This window comes from Camelus ferus, chromosome 5 (assembly GCF_009834535.1).
Source record: "Camelus ferus isolate YT-003-E chromosome 5, BCGSAC_Cfer_1.0, whole genome shotgun sequence".
Taxonomy (NCBI): Eukaryota; Metazoa; Chordata; class Mammalia; order Artiodactyla; family Camelidae; genus Camelus; species Camelus ferus.
The window spans coordinates 85,229,094-85,250,222 of NC_045700.1; the positions used below are offsets into that span (position 1 = coordinate 85,229,094).

Sequence of the window (21,129 nt, forward strand, 5' to 3'; positions counted from 1 at the left end):
TTTTGACTTTACCTCCTTTCTGACAGGATCTAGACTGCATGAAAGATCACTTCAGCTACATTCCCAAGAGTACTTTCAACTTCCTGTTTCTTCTGGTTTTATTCCATAAACATCCATTCTACATCTACTACATCATTCAAAAATCCACTACTCAGTTCCTCACTGAGTCAAGTTGTAGTTTTTACATCTTTTGTGTACACCTAGAGTCAAAAAACCACAGCCCCACTGCGCTGTTGTAAATTCTTACTGGAAAAGAGCCACTCTCATTTGTTATCTATGGCTGCCCTCATGCACTGGACATTGGAAAAAAGGTTGCCAATCTCTGGTATAGACTGGTAACACTAATTTATAGCATTCAAAGTCAGCACGTTCCTGAGCACCATAACCTCACATCCTGTTTTACACAGGAAAACAGGCCATTAAAGTTTGAAATTCTTCAAACTCCCACTACCTTACATACACATGCTTGTATCCACCTTTCATTACAACCACCCTGCACCCTGCCCTGGGTTCTCAGGAAGAGGCATATTCAGTAGCATCCCTGTTAACATACTACCACCCACCTGTGTCTGCTATAAAATCCCCTCGTCTTTCCTCTTCTAGACTTTGGTATATCAATCATCCCCTCATCTCATTTTTTTCTCTTTTGTTTTTAAGCATTCCTTCCTTATCCTTAGCATATAAATATGACTCAGTATCTTCCTACCTAGGGTAACAAAATCCAGAGCCCCTCAACACTTAATCCTCTGGTATTGCTCTCTGTGCCCCTTCCCACAAGCCAGCATCTCAAAGGACAAGTCACTCACTTGGTGGTTTCACCTCCATTTACTACTCAAGGCACTGCCATCGAATGTCCCTTCTTACTAATCCGATGAAAAGTGGAAAACGAACCAGTCACCTAATTGCCAACACATCTTAAATGTTTACTTGATTTGGTTTTTTAATGATTTCTGACATTACTGATCACTCACCCATAATTTTCTTCCTTTTCCATGTGATATAAAGTCAACTTATACAAAATGATATTAAGTGATCTGTGGAACACAGCAGTACGTTGCCTCTCACTTTTCAGTCAAAGGGGCCAACCTCTACATAGCCATCTGAGCCAGAAACCTAAGTCACCCTCTGCTCTTCCCTCTCAAGTCCCATGATCAGTCAGTAAATGCTGTCAATTCCACTTCCCATTTGTCTTCACTCAGCTCTCTATCCTCTACTAAAACTTTATTCAGCCCTCATCGTCTCTTACCTCACTATTTCAGTGGTTTCTTCAGTGGTCCTCCACCCTCTCTTAGTTTCCTAATTTGCAATATGTATGCACTCAATAAATGGTAAGTGATTACTTTTCAGAAGGTAGTTTGTTTTATACAGAAGTACTAAATAGCAGTAAAAAGTTTCTTCTTTTTTATGTGACAATAGTTCACTATTACATTCATCACAAGCATAGCAGTTCTTAAAGTGTGCAAATATTTTGATACATTGCTATGTCTAACTATCAAGTAAGTGCCATGCTTTTAATAATGTTATTTGACTATGGTCTCCTAATTTTAAGACTGTATTTTAAATTAGCTAAATATAGTACTTTTCTAAACTTGAACTGGTAAAGTTTTTTGCCTTTTCTACATGAATCCAGTTTGAAGGTCCTCACCTCTGCTACTAACACATTGTGCTGCATCTTCTTTCTAGACTTCATTATCCGCACTATAGCAGCTTCTATCTCATGTTTTCTGTCGTCATCTACTTTCTGCCTTGTTTCTTTCCTTTCTGGGTCGGATTCACCTTGTTTGGCAGCAACTAAAAGAGAAATAAAGACATTACCATGTGATTACTATGTGAATTTCAAATTTAATGAAAAATAACAAGGTTTCTAAACAAACAACATAATTTAGTATTATCCACAGAGAAAAACCAATTTCAACCTCTGAAAAAAAAAAAAAAATATATATATATATATATATATACTTATTAATTAAAGTCAACATTCAGAAAGTGCCTAGGGGATAGGGTATATAGCTCAGCGGTAGAGTACATGCCTAGAATGCATGAGGTCCTGGCTTCAATCCTCAGTACCTCTATAAAAATAACTAAATAAACCTAACTATTCTTCCCTAAAAACAAACAAAAAACCCCCAAAAGTGCCTAATTCAATGTTTAATAAATATTTAAATAATTAACAAGCAGTGACAGAAAAATCCTTCAATTCCAAATTATTCTTTTTAAATATTAGGAATTTAATTTTACAGAGATAATGAAGCCAACTTTATTTTTATACAGTAACACTATTCCTTTCCGGGAAGAAAAATGGTAGCTGGATATACTTAGTAGTAAAATTATCAGTAAATAATTTTCATTGCTTGTGACTTGCAGAGGTCAACTAGCATTTTATCACCATGACTGCAAGTTAAACTTCACCAAAAGCATCTCAAATAGGAGAAATGTGGCTACAATCTTTAAGACAAGGAAAGAGCTTGTATCACTAAGATTTAGTCAGCTAAATAAAAAATTTTAAAGTACCACTAGAATGTCACTTAGTATGTGTCACCATAACAATGAAGTAATTCATTTGTACCTCTTGCCAATGATTCATTTAGTATTTTTATGTCACAATCTCATTATCACTAATGTAAAGTATATTCCACCTTTTAGGAAAAGTCTTACTCTGTTATTTTCTATAGTTTTCAAGACAACTGCTAAAGAATTAAGTATAAAAGTCTTTTTCTCTTATAACTTTGCTCTAATTGAAGTAGCAGAGAAAGAAAAGTGGTAATTGATTTTGTTGTTTATTTGGTCATCAATAGATGTGAAGTTTCCAGAAGCAGAAATTGAAAAATTAGAACAATCACATGGGACACTGCTGACAGGCATGAGCACGCCCATGAGACAGCAGACTGTGCAACTTAGAAGATCATTCTGGTGTGTGTATCCATTCAACTGTTTCTAATTAGAATCCCTTTGGTTAAGAATTCTTCTTTCAGTATCTTCTCCCAAGTTAAAGATAATCAATATCTTAGCAAAAACGAGCAAATTAAAATAGTCAACTAAAAAAGAAAAATGCTTTTCTTCAAAAATTCAATGTCATAAGGAAAAAAAAAGATAGAGGTATTTATTAGTTTAAATAGAACTAAAGAGACATTAAAATCAGTGTAATGTAGAATCCTTGATAGAATCTTGGATCCAAAAAATAAAGCACCAAAGGCATTTTTGAGACAACTGTATTCTGAGACCGGTGTGGCTGAAGTAATTCAAATGCTGTAGGAAATACAGGTACACACACAGGGAGCGGGAGGGAGGGAAGGAGGGAACAAGGGCACGTGAGCAAATGCGGCAACATTTTATCAATGTCTACTGTAGCATTTTTCACTTTTTCTGCAGACATGAAAATAGATAAAATAAAATGGTGGAGGAAAAAATTTTTTTAACAATCCGTTTGGTTCATCTAAATTTGGTCACCTAAATAAATATACTCCAAGGTAAATGGGAAGATTGTAGTGATAAACACTGAATTACGATGTTTTTAAAAATGTGAGGGCAGGAGCTCATTCCCAGAGCCCAGCACAATACTCTGCACTTGCGAAGAGCATGACATGGGTGTTCCCTTGTGTAAGTGGGTCCGTAAGTATCTAACGGTACCAGGAGGAAAGGACAGATGTGAGTGGTGGTGCTGGGGGAAGGCTGTCAATTATGGAAATCACTATAAAATATAACAAACCTAATTTGTTTCAAAAGTTGTGTTATTTGAATAAATGCTTTTCACTTTTTTGCCTATACTTTGATTACTGACTACAGTAAAAAGCAGCATAAAAAGGTAAGATCAGAATCTCTGAGCATTTGATTTTGAGCCTGAATATTTTCTTAAAAAGGCAAGCATGTATTCTGACAACTTATGAAGACCTATGTGGTCCCAATATTTATCATCAGAGACAATTTTAACTTCCACAAAATATCAATAAGTGCCAAGATAATCTAAGTGCCATTTCGAAATGAGAAACATTTTTCTTTACAGAATTTTACAGCTGAAAAGAACTTTAAAACGTCATCTAGTTATGCTCTTCATCATATATAACTACATTCCTATTTTCATCAGATCTAAAATACTATACCTACACACTTGTCACCAAAAGTTAAAATTCCATGAAGATGACTTTTTAAAATAATAGTAAAATAATAAGAATTAAAAAAAAAAAAATCTGACAATATCTGCTGGGTATGATGGAATCTGGGATTACAAAGACATTTACTTAAGATAAAGCAGGGTGAGGCTACGTAATGCAGGTATGTATTACCATACATCCTCCAAATCTGGGGTACAAGTCAGTCCTGAAATCCAAAACCTGTCTCTGCCCAAAACTATAAAGTCATATATTTATGGGAAATTAAGTGGGAAAAAGATATTTTATTCCACTACTCTCCTAAGCACAGTTGTTTTATTTTTAATACACATCTGTGTCCAAAGACATGGACCAGTTTTGGTGATGAAGATAAGATACAATGTTGTGGTTTGCAACTATGGGACAAAGTAGTCAAGGCTGTAACGAGATACCACCTTACTTTGAAAAACATAACTATCCAATTAGGATCAAAAAGAAAAACAAAAGTGTGTATACAAAGTTCTTCAATCAATGTATTTGGCAGTCAATTGTATATTTAACATTAAAGTAATTTTTGAAAGACTTTATATTTTGTTAATATGTAACACAAAACAATTTTTAAATCAGAAAATTTTAGTCGCTTTAAAAGTTTATCTTATTTAATACACTGTTTTACTACACAGATATATTAGCTGTAAGGGATACATTAACACTGGGAAGCTTACTGAATACTAGTTTTAAAACCAGGTAGCAAATTACATTACAGTTTTAAACGTCAGCAGAAGTGGAGTGACTTCCCCTCCCCTGAAATACAAGGAAAATAGACACCTTATATTGTTAAGTATACAATAAATAGGATGTTCACCGCCAACCTTAAAAAAAAGCTGTACTAAAAACTATTCACAACAGGGTCATCTCTGTTTTTAAGTTAGAGAGATAATATGGGTTTTTAAGGGTTTGAAACTTAAAAAATATTTTTCAAGATACAAATAGCTGCATTTAAAGATCAAATTTTAGATAGGTAACAGATTCCAACTTTGAGAAATCTGTATATCAGTTTTAAAAGTAGACATCATTGACTATTAGCTAACTCAACCAGTTACAAACATTTTATAAGTACTAACATGTTCGTAAAATTGCATTTCATTTGTTGAAAACCATATGGAAATAAACACTTGTTCACATTACGAATTACTTTTTAAAATGCTTACTGTACTTAGATTCAACTGCACTTTGATAGGAACACCTATCAATAAAAGTAGCTTTATTTCTTAAGCCAAAAGCAGCTTTATTTCCTAAGCCTACGTGGTCAAGCAGCACCAGAAAAGCACTACTTTATTAAAAAATAGAACTCTAATATATAAGAGTTTTCTTTTTAGAGAAAAGAAGTATGTATACAATCATTTTTAAGAGAAAGATACAGTTCCAGATACCTGTTTGAATCTTGACTCTGTGCAGTTTGGATGTGAACTGATCGTTGACTGTGAATATGTGACCGTTTTCTATCTCCTTTGACTTGGGCTCCTTCGTGAGAACCCGCTGTGTTGGTTTGCCACAGGCGAGGGACTGCAGGGCTCGAACAAGTTCTCTTTCAGGGATATCTGTCTCTTGCTGAATTTCCTGAAATTTCATCAGATTGACATAATTAGGCTTTTTGAAAGATTAAAGTAGATTAGTTTATTGAGAAGTAAAATTGACCATGCAGTAGTTAGAGAGGTAATTTCATTACAGAAATAATTTACAACAAAATTTTTCCTGATTATTACACTTCCCTAAAATCTCACTTATTTGAACAAACTAGAGAAAAAGGTGGTTCAAATTACAAAATATTTAAAAGACATGAACTTTTTGTTGCAGGGATATGAAATCTAGTCTGAAGTGTCATTCAGCAAATTATTGGGAACCGGCTTTCATATTTACATAAAATATTAACCAACATATAACTGCTAATTTTAGAAATACTCTACAATCTTCCTTCTAAGTTTATCCACAGTATTCTCTTGCTTAGCAACTTCTTTCACAGAAAGAAGCAAAGTAAGCTGAGCTAAGGCCTTCTACCACAATAAACATTGACAATCCAAGTTGACCATATTTACTGCCCACATATGAATACTTGGTAATAAATACTGAACATGAAAAGCAATACAAATCTGTTTTGAGGGGCAAGTGATAATTTTTGCTACTCATTATGGTATGAATAAAATGTAATACTGAAAAAAAAAGTTCAGGAAAGAATGAATGTATAACTTTTGAATTCATTGTATTCTTATGTCAATGGGACAGCGAGAGAATTATACACATGTCTGGTTTAGTCCCTGCGCATCTACAAGGCTGTATGACGCAGCAAGTCTTCACATTAGGATGTATCGCTTTGATTCACTGTATAAAGCTGTTTCTTTCTCAAAAGTAGCTCAGGAAGAGTGGGCATAAAGGTGGTGATAATCAGATTATGTAACTGATCTGGAGAGAGCCATTCTCCCTTTCACACTTCTCTGAGAAACAGTCTAGGCTTTTCTAAAGGACTGTCAGGTAAGTGAGAATTAAAAGAAATGTCAATTTTAGTGATGATACACATTCCTTTGCTTCAAATCATCTCGGTATGTCTACCTACTTTAGAAATATAAATGTTAATGCCAGCAAATGATATAGGTGCTATTAATAATTAGAATGTTAACTGTAGTTATTATATATATGCTAAAAGTGACTTATTTACATATATTATTGTTTAACCACATTCAAAGAACCAGAAATACCTTCTTAGCTGATACTTTACAACTACAGATCATTCCCAGAGGTAGCTACAAATCTTCCTCAAATTATGATAGGGTTATGTTCTAATAAACCCATAGTGAGTTGAAAATGCATTTAATGAACCTAGCCTACTGAACACTGCAGCTTAGTCTAGCCTACCTTATACGTGCTCAGAACACTTACACTGCCTACAGTTGGGCAAGATCCTCTAACACAAAATTTATTTTATAGCCGCGTGTTGAATAGCTCATGTAGTTACTGAATATTGTACTGACAGTAAAAAGCAGAATGGCTGTCTGGCACAGAACGGTTGTAAGTCGGGGAGCTGCAGCTGCCGATGCTGCCCAGCATCACAAGAGGATCGGTCCACATATCACTACTCCAGGAAAAGATCAAAATTCAAAGTAAGGTTTCTACTGAATGAGCATTGCTTTGCACCATCATAAAGTAAAAGAATCTTAAGTGAAATCTTCGTAAGTCAGGGACTGTCTGTATTGCAATTCAATATGTATTCTTCCACGCCCTTTAAAAATACATCTACATATATATACAGGTATGAACCTGTACACTAGTATTAAGTGTTAAACAGAAATAGGATCACACTATATGAATTCCTCTATTAATTTCTTGGTGAGTTTCCACGTCAGCATAAAGAGACTAAAGCTACAGGGAATTCCATGGTACTGTTCTATCACAATATAGAGCCTGAGATTGTATCCAATTTTGTGATGAAGCATGCATTTCTGCCTTTGAGCAGAAAAGCCAGGTCTTCTGAAGTAGATTTCCAGAAATGCACTTGTTTCTCCAAACTTAGAAAGTTTTTACATTTGACAGATACAGACAAACCGCCTTTCAAGTTGCTTAACTATTCAACTTCACAATAGTCTGTGAGTATCTACTTTCTCTTTTCTCAAACATAGAATTTTCTTTTTCTTCTGCCCATCTAGTGGGCTTATTTTATTTTCATTATTTTAATTTGTACTTCCATAACCAAAAGGAGAAAAAAAATCACCTTATCATGTTTACAAGATATTTGTATTTAACTCTTCTTCTGTGCTTCATCTATTCATATTCCTTCCATGTTTTTCTGTTCAACTGTTTTTGTATTGATTTATTGGTGCTCTTTATATATTAGTTTACAATTCTGTTACATGCCATAAACAATTTCTTCTAGTCTCATCTTCTAACTTAGGGTATTTCATCATATAGACGTTTCATTACTCTTAACTTGATTAAATATGTCAGTCTTTTTCTTTGTGGTTTATATGATAGGCTTGAAAAAGGGCCTTTCTTATATCAAGCTTATCAAAATATTGTTTTCTTCTATTACATTTATAGTTTTGTGCTTACATCTATCTGGAATTTGATTTTGCATTTGATATGACATGTGGAACTAAGGTTGCCATACTACTCTCCTATTCCTACAAATGAAGTAGCAATTATTTTAATTCAGTTTATTAGAAATGGCAAATTTATCACATCCCAAACACCTCTCTATATGTGTATCTCTTTCTACACTCTCTATTTTGTTCAAAAGAACTATTTGTCTACACATGTTAAAAACAATTTTAACTTTGAGGGATGTCTGGGTATTAGGACAAATTTCTCCCCTTCTTATTGGGCTTTCTCATGCCCTAAACCCCTGTCCCTCCAAAAGAAGTTCTGCCTATTGTGCATTTTCTTGTCCAGATGAATTCTGGGATCAACTTGTCAAGTTTCACAGTAAAGAAATCTGATTTGGATTGAGATTTCACTGAATTTATAGGAGACTTAAAAGAAAAAAAACCCTCCTTTATAAACACAGTTTTCCCATTCTGGTACATTTATCCTTTCACATTCTTTTGCTTTTATTGCCTTTTTGGTGTTATGCCTTATACCTTTCATGATAGAATGATTCCTAGGAAGATTATGATTCTTATTAAAATATCCCTTTCCTCATGTCATTTTCTGATTAATTCTGATGTATAAACTTGGTTTACAGGAAAACTTTTCTATCAAACTCTCCTCAAAGAATAATTTCTCAGTTGATTACCACAGTTGACAATCATACCATCTACAAACTTTGTCAGCACCTGATAGTTACAAATTTTACTCCTTTTTCTTTTCTGGTGTGTTAATTAGAACCTGCAGAACAAGGCTGAGTAGCAGTAGTAAAGGCAGATACCCTAACTTGTTTCTAGTCTTAATGGAAAGGTGTCTAATGTTTTACTGTAACTACTGTGAGCTTAGGTTTCTCGTTAGATTCACCCTATGCCATGAAGGGCATTTCATTCTATTCTCAGGTAGCTAAGAGGCCTGCATCAGGAAATAAGGAATGGACACTGACTTTTATAATATGCTTTTTGTACATCTGTAGAAATCATTGATTTTTGTCCTTAAAATGGTATCTGGCAACACAGCAGGTGCTCAGTAAATTTTATTATTATAAAATCTCAGTAACTATCTGTTAACAAATTCCTTCTCTGTATTTCAGGAATAAACTCTATTAGACAGAGTAGATTATGATTTCAATACACTGCTGAATATAACTTGCTACTAATATTTTACCTAAGATTTGTACATATATTTTGAATAACCTATGGCTTCCTTTTTTTTTTTAATTTTCCTTGCTCAGTTTTGGTAATAAGGTTATGACAGCCTCAGATATTTACCAAGAACAATCTGTGTGTTCTGCTTTCTGAGTTCAAAGTTCCCTGTGCAACTTTTGATTTTAATTTGTTAACTGTGTTATTCAAATCTTCTGTATCCCCCTTTCTATTGTCTGGTCAGTCAGTACATCTCTGAGGGATATCTGTAATTGTGGGACTGTCTATTTCTGCTTTAGCTTCCAACCATTTTCCTTTATATATGAAGTTATGTCACATTAATGACTTATAATTTCTTGATGAAATATCAATTATCACTGTTGTTTAATGGTTTTCTATTTAAATTCTACTGTCTGACATTAATTTTGCTGCTGTACCCAATTAGCTTCTACATTTCAGACTCATTTTTAGACATTTTTAAAAAGTCTAGTAACATTCAGAAAAATAAGTATTAACATCCATCTCTTTCAGAAATCATGCTAGTTATTAAAATTCAAGGTATAGACTACCATTATACGTATTTCCTTATTTCAGCTTGTTCTAAATCACGATACAGACTTCTATTCATTCAAGAAAATATATAAAAAGAGGAAAAAGCCTTAGCAGCCTGACTATAATGGATAATGTGACACTACAATAATGCTACTTTTCTAGGCAGTTTCCCCAGACGGCCTGCAACAGTCCTGGTATGTTTCAACCTTGTGTGGTCTCCTCACTGTATCACGGCTGACTTGGGTGACCAACAAAATAAAGGAGTGACTTCCAAGGCTGAGTCACAAAGGCTGGGACCCAGGCAAGTTCTGCCTGGGTCTCTTAGACTGCTCGCTCCACGGAAAGTTAACCACCAGGATGCAAGGACAAAGCCAACAGCCATGTTTCGTAAAGCCCACGGGGAGAGAAACTAAGATCTTGTACCAACAGAGCAAAAACAAACTTGCCAGCCATGTGGAAGAAGATTCATAGCAATACTATTTTCTAGTCCCAGACAAACGTTACATGACTGAAGCCCCAGCTGATATCTTAATGTAACCTCATGAGAGATTCCAAACCAGAATCACCCAACCAAGCTTCTCCTGAATCCCTAACCCACAGAAACCACAAAATACAATAATGAGTGGTCATTTTAAAACATAAGTTTTGAGATTTGTTATGCAGCATTAAGTAACAAATACACCATTTTACTGAACTCATAAAGAAAGAATATTCAAAGATAAGTTTCCTTTAATAATTATTAAACTATTATTAAAGTTAACTGTCTCCTCTAATTTGTGCAGATTTCTGTAAAAGGCTTGTCTAATAAAATTTATGCAAAGACTATAAACACACGGTCTGAGTAAAGACAGCAAACTTCACGTGCCTTGTCATGATGGCCCGGTTCGAGAGGCAGGCAGCCAGAAGGTTCTGGAGCCACAGGAATGGCATTTTATATACGCCATTTATGCTCCAGTTTCTGGTTTATCACTTAGCTAAAACTTAAAATATTAAGAGGAATTTTCTACTTAATTTTACCTTCTACCTAATCACTGCTCATTAGCCTCAATGATCCCAAGCCGACTGGAAAGGGGAAAAGTAAGCTTGAATCACTAAATGTACTGGCAATTCCAATAATGGCTTAAGAAAATGAATTTATGTTTTTGTTTATCCCACAATTTTTTGCCAGTTCTTTATAAACTATGACTCTAGCATTTATCAAGTAGCTTGTTTTGTTTAAAATACATTATCCATGAGAGCAACAGATTAAAACACCCAAGCTGTTAGAGATAATTCAATTCCACCTCTGTTTGAGAAGGCCCATAGTGTCTGAGTAAGACACTCATACTCTGTTAATCAATATTCTTAGGATTCAATCACTTATAACTTATGCTTCAACATTAAGGTTATTACCTAGGTAAAACACCTGGAAATACATTAAGAGCAAAAACTCTTGACTTAGCCACTGACTGACCCAAAACACTTAGGTTTCAAGATACTTCCTTGAGGTATATCACATAAAAATAGTCATCTCTTATTTATATCATCATCACATAAAGGGAATATGAGATGAGTATTAAAATAGGCATAGAATTATTCAACCTTGATCTTCATTTCAAAGTTAAATTTATTTTTTCGTATGTTCACCTATACCTGAAAACTGGCTTTCAGTTAAGTATAAATATGGTAGTAATTCTTTTAAAAATGTTCATTATCTTTAATTTAAAAATAAAGAAATATTCAGCTTTCAAAGATATTCATTCTTTATCTTTAATTTAAACTTAATAAAAATCACATGATCTTCATTTCAACTCCAACCTACTCTTAAAAGGTATGGGAAAAGACTAACTGAATTTAATTCAATCAAATCATGACTGAATGGGAGAAAGGAAAAGGTAATAAGTATAACAATCAGTTACTTCAAGGAAAAAAAGATGGGTGAAAAAAGAAAGTTGACACCATCAAGATAACGTAAAATTGGCACAAAGGACAGATACAGAAATCAATGAAACTGATCACAGAATGCAGAAACAGACATATATGTATGTGTGTGTGTGTGTGTGTGTGTGTATATATATATATATATATTCAACTGACTTTTTTTCTTTAAATAAAGGGGCCAAGGTAATTCAAAGGGAAAAGAACAGTACTTTTGACAAAAGATACTGAAATGAATAACTGAATACCTATGTGTGGGGAGGAACTAATTCTTAATCTTTACCTCTACCATACAAAAAAAATTAACCTGAAACTGATCATAGACCTAAATATAAAAGCTAAAACTATAACCCACTTAGAAGAAAACATAAAATCTTTGCAACCTTGGGGTGCCAATAACTTCTTAAATAGGATACCAAAAGCATGAACCATAAAAGAAGAAAGTGGCCACTAAACTGTATCAATATTAAAAAGTTCTGCTCTTCGAAACATGTTAGGCAAATGAAAGGCAAATGATAGATTTTGAGAAAATACAGAGCACAACAATTTGACAAAGGATTTGCATCCAGAATTTATAAAGAACTTTTAAACAACCCAATAAAGATATGAACAAAGAACACAAGAAACAAGACATATAAGTGGCATATGAATACATAAAAAATGCTCAACATCATTAATAGTCAAGGAAAGAAATTAAATTCACCATGTATAGATATAATTACATACCAGCTAAAATGGCTAAAACTTAAAATACTGACAATACTGAATTTTGGGAAGGATGTGGGGCAACCAGAACTCTCCTACACTGCTGACAGGAAGATAAAATGGTAAAATCACATTGGGATGCAGTTTGGCAGTTTCTTTAAAATGTTAAACATTCAGCTCTATTCCTAACAGTCTAAATTTGGTAACAACCCAAATGCCTATCAAGAGGTGAATGGATGAAGAAAATGTAGTGGATCCATATAATACACTATCACTCAGCAATAAAGAGGAATGAACTATTGGAACTATATACACAACGGCATGGATGAATCTCAAAAATATGCTGTGTAAAAGAAGCTGGACAAAAGCAATACATGTTATGTGGTTCCATTTATATGAAATTCTAGAAAGGCAAAACTAGCTCACAGTGATATAAAGCAGCCTGCTGGCTGCCTGGGTCAGGGGACAGTGTGAGGGAATTGACTGCAAAGGAATATAAAAATTTGGAGGGGGTAATAGCCTATGTTGATTTCAGTGATGGTTGTTACACAGGGGCATTTTATCTGTTAAAACCCATCAAATTGTGCACTTGGCTGGGGTATGCTTTATTATATAAAATTTATACTTCAATAAAGTTGATTTAAAAGACCAAATGAAATGTGACCCAGTAAGTGTATGATGTTCATATAGTTCCACAGCCCAATTTTACACTGTGTTTTTGTCCTCTAATGATATTTGAAAGGTTATTACTCAAATCACCCTCCCTCTTCCTCCTTCTCCTCCTCAATAATAGTAACCCCAGAGGCTACTCAAATTAAGACTCAAGTAACAGGTGAGAATTAGAAATAATACAATTGGTTAAAATTCACATAACCAACCCATACCTCAAATGTGTATTTTTCTCTATTATTAAAGAGCATTAATATGGTCATCTGGAAAGTGGAGACTTGCAATATATGCTTCCGTGTGTTAGAGCCAGTCACTTGTGCGCCTCCAACACCAACTTCAGATCCATCTTCCTGTTTAATTTTTCAATATAAAAATAGAAACAATATATAATTATTTCCTAGCAACAGTACACGTGAGAAATAAGCTCTGTGATGTCCAACCACCACCTTAACAAAACGACAGTTAACTCATTTCTATATAAAAAGGAAATGTTACTTAAAAAGTATGTGTGTATCCATGTGTGTATACACACATGCACACGCACCAAGTCTTCATTTAGGACTGTCCCATTTTTTTCCTCCATTATGAATATTTTAATGTATCTGAGCAAGTAATAAATCAATAATTCCTTATATTTATAGCTAAAATTATTTTAACTGCACAAAATGGGATAATGATGGAATTATGATACCACCGCCATTATACCACTACCAAAAGTAGTAGGGTTAGGTTTCTTTCTGTGTGGTCTGATCATAGTAAGAGATCAAATAATAGCACAGAATGAGGGGGGAAAAGCTCTGCCATCCTTAAAGCCTGTTCTTGCTCTATGATTTAAAAGTATAAAGCAGCAACTTAGGTCCTCAACAATTAACATGTGAATTACATTTTTAAAACCTAATGATCTGTTTAATAAAACTTCAAAAGATAACATGACTATTAAGGAAAAAACCTTTCTTTAAAACAGAAACAAGCAAGCAATAATTAAATGCTGAGTTCTTTAATATTCTTGACCTTCCCACTTATGGTTAAATATTATAACAGTGTCAAACATTCAATGAAATGAATTGTAAGGAATACTTCTCATTTCAATTAAATATAAAAATCAGAATATGTATATAGGCATTTTCAACAACAAAGAAATCTTTGGTTTCACAGTGACTTACATAAAAGTTCTAAGATTTTAATTAAAATATTTAATGAAATTGTTATTTGTTGCCTAGATAATAACTCAGGTATTTTTCTTTAATATTTTTAAGAAGCTTTTCATTATCTAGCCATTTTAAGGCAAATGACCCTGATTGCAAGCAATGAAAATAAATTAATACACTAAACCTCACACTATGACATATAAAAAAATTATTTTTTAAATGAAGGCAATTCACTGGTGCATTGCTAATTCTGAAATAATCACTTCAGTAACTTAATTTTAAGTTCAAACTATTATTATTTACCTTTTTAACTGGTCCATAAAAGGTGGCATTGAGATCTGCAGAGCCCATATGATGCTGGAGTGTAAGCTGTCGACCACTGTGTTTAGCTAAGTAAAACCTACAGCAAATCAAACCAGATTTTAGAGAATCATACAGTTCATGTATTTGAAACTATAAACTACCAACCCTTAACAAAAAGGTATGTATACTTTAAAAGCTAAAGGAAACCTAAGGAATCAAGCTTAGTTACAATTTTTTACAGAAAAGGAACCACAAATAAGAGGTAGGGGGAAAGAGAGAGAAAAAGACAGACCTAAGTAACTTAGCTTAGTAAGTGACAAAGGTGCCACTAAACAAGTTCTCCCACTACATCTACTGCCCCCGGCTGCTGCTCAGCCACTGCTGCTCCTAAGAGCAGCTTTCTCCACTGTGACCCAAAATAAGCAACTCGCCCTAAGCTAGCGGTGAACATCAACAATACAAAATATACTACTAACCATGCACTATTGCTACAGAAAGGACTTTTAACATTCTTCTCAGAAGTTTATGCAACTTATCCTTACATGTTAAAAGCATAAAGGGAAAATTCTCCTTTCGAACATAAGATAAAAAATGGAGTATATTCATCCTCAATCAGGGACACTACTGATGCTCAAATTTATCTCAATTATTTGTACTAAAATACACAGTCTGATCTTCATTTACCTTCTGAATATCTCAAAAGCATGTCTTGGTGCTGGTGGGATGTTGCACTTTGGTGTGGCTGACTGAGTAGGCCAATATCCTGTCGTGAGCACCCGGACTGTGAGATCAACACCACCTAAAGACACCTGTGTGAAAGAGGAGAAACAGTACCCTCAAATTAGTTAGGATGTGTTATCTGTTCCATACAGACACTGTATTAAGAGTTACCAAAGCAGTTATCTCCATATCCAACATCTAACAAATAAAACATATCTTCTTAAAAGTTAGACCCATTCCAGTGTTTTCCAAATTTTAACTATCCTGGCAAATATTTCTAATTATTGCTGACTTTAAAATACTGATCAAAGGATAGTTCTTAGCATATGAGCAGAGTCTTTACTGCTATCACTGAAAAATGCAAAGTTCTGGCTCTTAAGATTTTTTAAGATAAAATGTCAAGGGGCAGTATCAGTATCATTACAGAGAATATTCTGGGATAATAATACCTTTCATCTCAGCTTCTTTTTTTTTTTTTAAACCGTCTTAACACAGAAACAACATATTCCTAATATCCCATTCACATTTCAACTACACTGATCAAAACCTTCATGTTTCACATGCAGGTGCACAGGACACCAGATCCAGTTCTATGCAGTAGGTGCCCTACAAGCATCTGTATAACGGCTGACTACCTCTACAAAATATATGTTAGCATTACTATCACAATTAGGTATTTTTTCTTTTTAAACGAAAACAACAATAAAGCACATCAACAGAAATTCTTAAGGGTGAAATATTATCCTTACTATTAATAGTCACAGCTTGTTCTAAACCATTATTCCCTTTTTATCTAACTTGGGTGATTTAGTGACATACATTTTTAAAAGAGAAGTTTTCATTTTTAAGAAAGAGTTTATAAATATCAAGTAGTACTCCACACTCAGATTTCTTCATACGTATCTACTAAATGATTATTCCATTTTAAAGAAATTGAAACTAGAACTCTTAGATGACACACAAGAGAGAGAATCACAGCAGAGATTCTTAAGTGATGAACGGACGCGGGCTGAGAACTGTTTGTACTTTGCAAGTGGGGAAGGGGGCCACAATCCACCTGGGACAATAGTCTTTTATCTCTTTTCCCATATCCTCACACATCTTGCTCCCTAAGCAAGTCTTTCCTCAAAATGTCATTTTTTTTTTTTAAAGGAGGCTTTCCCTGGTCACTCTTTCCTGCTACAGATTTCCTCTCTATCTCCCATCACCTGCTAAGATGCTATGTGATTACTGATCTTGTTTATCATTTGTCTCCTGGACTGGAAAGTAAGCTCTATCATGGCAGGAATTTTTGTCTGTTCTCTACTATATACCCAGTGCCTAGAACAATGCTTGGCACAGAAACAGTGAGTTATTTGTTAAATTTAAAAAAAGAAGAAGAAAGAACTATTACTCTGATGGTTTGGATCTTTTCTTTCTAGCTATCTTTGTAATATTTTTAAGCCATTCAGCTTATATTAAAAAATGCCACATGTCTACAGAGACAGAGGTACCAGAAAGGTCTGTCAGGATATGATTTGCTGATATAAATAAACAGAAATAGGACAGCAAAGTGGTTTTCCTGCCCCTGTCCCCACTAAAAAACATAGAACACAGGGAAAAAAATGGACAAATACTTAAGTTTCCCTCAGCATAATAAGCACGACTTGTTTAAATAAAATATACCATAAGCATTTAGAATTTAAAAAAATATTTGTTATATGACACTTTAAAGTAAATAAAAGTAAATAAAGAGCCACTTTCTTTGTTTTTTCTTTATTTTATTTTGGCAGTGGGGGAGGTAATTAGGTTTATTTATTTATAGAGGAGGTACCAGGGATTGAACGCAGGACCTTGTGCATGGTAAGCATGTGCTCTACCACTTAAGCTACTCCCTCCCCACAAAGAGTCACTTTCTTGATATATTTTAACAGGCCAAGAACCTTTAAGAAAGTTATATAGAACTGTCTGCTTGAGGACTGGTGATGTTTTAAAAGGGCTCAAAGATTTCAGAAAGCTCAAAATTTATTTTGATTACTTTGTCACTTTTTCATCAAATCTTTCTAAAGAAGATTAAGGCTGAGGAGACCTAAAGCTTAAGATCCTTAGCATAAAAAATGACAAACCAGCCAATAACTGCATGCAAATAATGGCCTTACAAAGTGGAAACGGCAGCTAGATCAGCAAATACTTAACTCTGAACATCCTGATTAAGTACTCTACTTACAGGTTAACAAATTACGGAACAACTATTCCACCATGAAGTGCAGGATATATCTGAATAGTCAAAATGAAAGAATGAAAGATTCACAAACTTCATAACAACAGGAAATAACAGAAGCAAAAAGAATCTGATGAGATGATATTGAACAATCATTCCCTCTTTTTTAAATGAAATGAGTGCAACAAAGTGGCCAAGAGTAAAGCTCCTAATTTTCTTATCAAAAGGCCTTCAACTATCACAGACACATAATTTGAGACTGAAAAAATAAGGTGTGAGACGTGTCCAGGAATATTCCCTTAGGTGGTTTCAACAGAGCATTTAGTCAGGCCAGGTTATCTCCCTATAGTTCTCAATATGTGTAACATTTGCGGAAGAAAAAACGTATATGAAAACATAATTTTATCCATGCATTAGACAGAATGAAGTACAAATCCCTGAACAATCTAAAAAACAAAACATCTAGGAAAATCACATGCAGTTCCTGTCCATTCAAATTTCTACTTATCACAGATGTATTTCTTTCCTTCTCTCAGCTCTTCTCCACTATAAACATCTGAGGCAATCAGCCAACTATCTATATAATGGACATGGAACAGAAGTCCCTCTGAGTCAGAATGCCTTAATATGTTATCAGTGTCCATTTCTACAGAATTAGGTATTTTTGACATAATTTGTGATGAGACTGCAGGATCAGAAGTGACGATCTCATATTTAAAGACCAAAAGAAAGACCTCCAAATTTTTTTTTTAATGGTTGTGACGTGTCTTAATTAGAAAGTAGTATATGGTCACCTGAGTGAGAAAACTTTAAAAAAATGTGGAGTTCTCAAAACTTAAGCTTAAGTTGAAAAACAGTTTAAAAAAGAGAGAGAGAAGAGAAGAAAAAAAAAGGGAAAATTTTGAACATCATTTAATCCCACTGAATCTTCACAAAAACCCCACTGGACTCCAAAGCCATGTAAGTTGCAGCCTACTGCCTTCTGAAAGTCACAGTACAAAATCACATTTATAACACACTAACATCAGCATTTTTATACTCAGTTCACCTCCCCCCGCCGCCCCCGAGGATGTCAGGCCTTTATCCTGATCTTTCAGATGAGAATGCAAATACTGAAGTACAGGAAGGTCAGGTAACAATTCTAAGACAGCACAATCCTAGGGGTAAAGTAAAAGCAAGAGTATTAACACTTGGGAAGCTTGCCTAAGCCTGATATTCCTTCCACAATCAGTAACGGTTTTAATGACAGAATCACTGTATTTATTAAATTTTCAGTGCATTCCTTCAAGTGGGGAGGACAAACTAAGCTTTAGAAGAATTAAAAAAAAATTTTAAGATTAACAGTTAGAAAAAGAGGTTATATGGGGGAAATAATTTTTAAAGCACTCGTAGATGATACGTATGTTGCCATCAACGACATTTAAAGAAACAACATCAGCCATTCAGTTTTCTGATATATGAATGACTATGCACATTACAAAAGACTTTACATAAACACATTTACAAAGTAGAAGTTTATGAAGAATCTTACCCCAGTTGCCTGTAAATGTTGCCTGAACTCATCCATTGTTGTGTTTGAGATGCTCATATCCCTAAACATTCCTTCCAGTTTTGATGTGAACTGACATCCACATTCAGTCTGTGGAAGAAAAACAAATATACACAAATAAATGATGGATTTTACCATGAGAAAACGTACAAAGAAACTCTTTCACGTTACTGTCATCCTTTCTAAATGTTTCCAACAGCTGTTCTATGTCTGTGGGCACCAAACTTTAGTATGTTTAGGAATAACTCAAGGATTTTACTTTAAAATGCAAATTCCCAGACTCTCTCAGAGATTCCCATACACCTCACTGAAGGCAGGGCCCAGAAATTCGTATTTTCAACAAGAAACACCTGTATCAGCTAATACGGGTACAGGTAGTCTGTGGACCACACTTTGTGAGACAGAATTACATGGTAATACTCCCTTTATTGTTTCCCTTGTACCAAACCTCCCCCAGGTCTCCGTGAATATATACTGTCACACCAAAAGGAATTCCAGTACACTGTGAATGTCCCAGAACCTGAACAAATCTGAGTATGGCCTGCTCAAAAAAAAAAAACAAAAAACAAACAAACAAAACACAAAAAAGACTAGCTTTATTAATTTACAGAAATAAGTATTTTAAATCATTTAAATATTTCCCAGTCACATGCTGTTGGTCTTCAATCATGTGATAAACATTAGTTAAGTGCACTCCACTCTGTTTTACCTTACCTTTAACTTAGAAATCATATTTTTTTCGGAGTCATCAGAAACACTTTTATTTGTGAGAAGTCTCCTTGCCAAGTGTTGTTTATAATAACGTTCAAATACATCTTTTTCTTGCATAAACCTAAAAAGGACCATTGCCTTATCCAATATTGTTTCTACTTCTTGTTCTGTTAGCTGAAAAATCAATTAAAAGACGATTTAACAATTACAAAATTTTAGTTCTACAAAAACAGCGTCACAGTTCATCAGTAGTTTAACAACAACACTGTTTGATAACAACCACAAATATCTGGCTGAGCCATGTCAGGAGGCAGGATCTAGAATGAGAAAGCGCTTCCTACTTCACACAGCAGCCCAGCTCATATCCTCATCAGTGCAACACTGATCAGGGGCTGGGATGGAATTCCACTCCCTGGTGGGCCACCAGTGAAATGGAGGCATGAAGTGATACATGCATGGCTGGACTGAAGGATGACTAAGAACAGATGAAATTAAAATTTTAATCACAAAAAAGAATCTTATAATGCCTTTGCATAATATTTAGGCAGAAACGTACATGGTCAAAAGACAGATATTTTCATTTAAGTTCATTCAAAATTTAAATTGTGAAAACAGAAGTGTAATAATTTGTTATAATTCCTAAAGTAAAAAGGTCTCTTGCCCCTAATCTTTTAAGTAAGGGCAAGATGATACTGTGGCAGGCTGTGTTAAGCTTATATTAAAAATTATGGAAGATGACACAGACGTGTCTTTTCTATTCAGTGTCCTTGGTGATCTTCCTCTTGTTTGTTTGCTACAGCTACCTATAAAACCTGTGGCCCTTTGCTGCTTTCCCCTTTGTCTCAAAAATCCCAAGATGAAGTCAAAGAGACCAATTTATGTGTGTTCACAATGTTTATTTTAATTTTCTGTGCTGTAGTGAGATTCCAAGATCCCAAATATATTATAAAGGTTTGAAACTGAGCTTCATTATATGCTTTCAGACTATTTTCTCATATCTATTCTAGTCTATGCTGTCAAATTCTTGGTACCCAAGTACTTTCTGATACATAACCCCCAGAACCAGATGAGAGCAAGCAACGTTGTGTGTGTCATGGACAGCTCTTTTCCAGTTACTTATTATCTCCATAGCGTATCTAACCTTCACAGTCTAACAACTATGGCTGTGTAGCTGTTTTTGATGCCAATTACACATTAAGTGAAATGCCAAAGTACTTGTGAACAAATACTTTAAACAATCCTTTCTAATATCACAGCACACATTTAAACACAGCAGAGGACTATACTTAATTTT

At 34.4% G+C, this 21,129-nt stretch overlaps 1 protein-coding gene across 3 annotated transcripts in view; it reads right to left on the reverse strand.

Moving 5' to 3' along the window:
- Window positions 1-21,129, reverse strand: part of CUL3 (cullin 3) — an 85,496-nt gene that overhangs the window by 3,684 nt on the left and 60,683 nt on the right. For all 3 annotated transcript variants that reach the window (XM_032480353.1, XM_032480352.1, XM_032480354.1), the window contains 7 exons: window positions 19,839-20,009; window positions 19,107-19,214; window positions 15,340-15,464; window positions 14,656-14,752; window positions 13,420-13,554; window positions 5,519-5,705; window positions 1,646-1,791 (listed from right to left, as the gene is read on the reverse strand). In XM_032480353.1, the coding sequence (XP_032336244.1) occupies window positions 1,646-1,791; window positions 5,519-5,705; window positions 13,420-13,554; window positions 14,656-14,752; window positions 15,340-15,464; window positions 19,107-19,214; window positions 19,839-20,009 (969 nt within the window). The remainder of the gene's footprint in view (window positions 1-1,645; window positions 1,792-5,518; window positions 5,706-13,419; window positions 13,555-14,655; window positions 14,753-15,339; window positions 15,465-19,106; window positions 19,215-19,838; window positions 20,010-21,129) is intronic.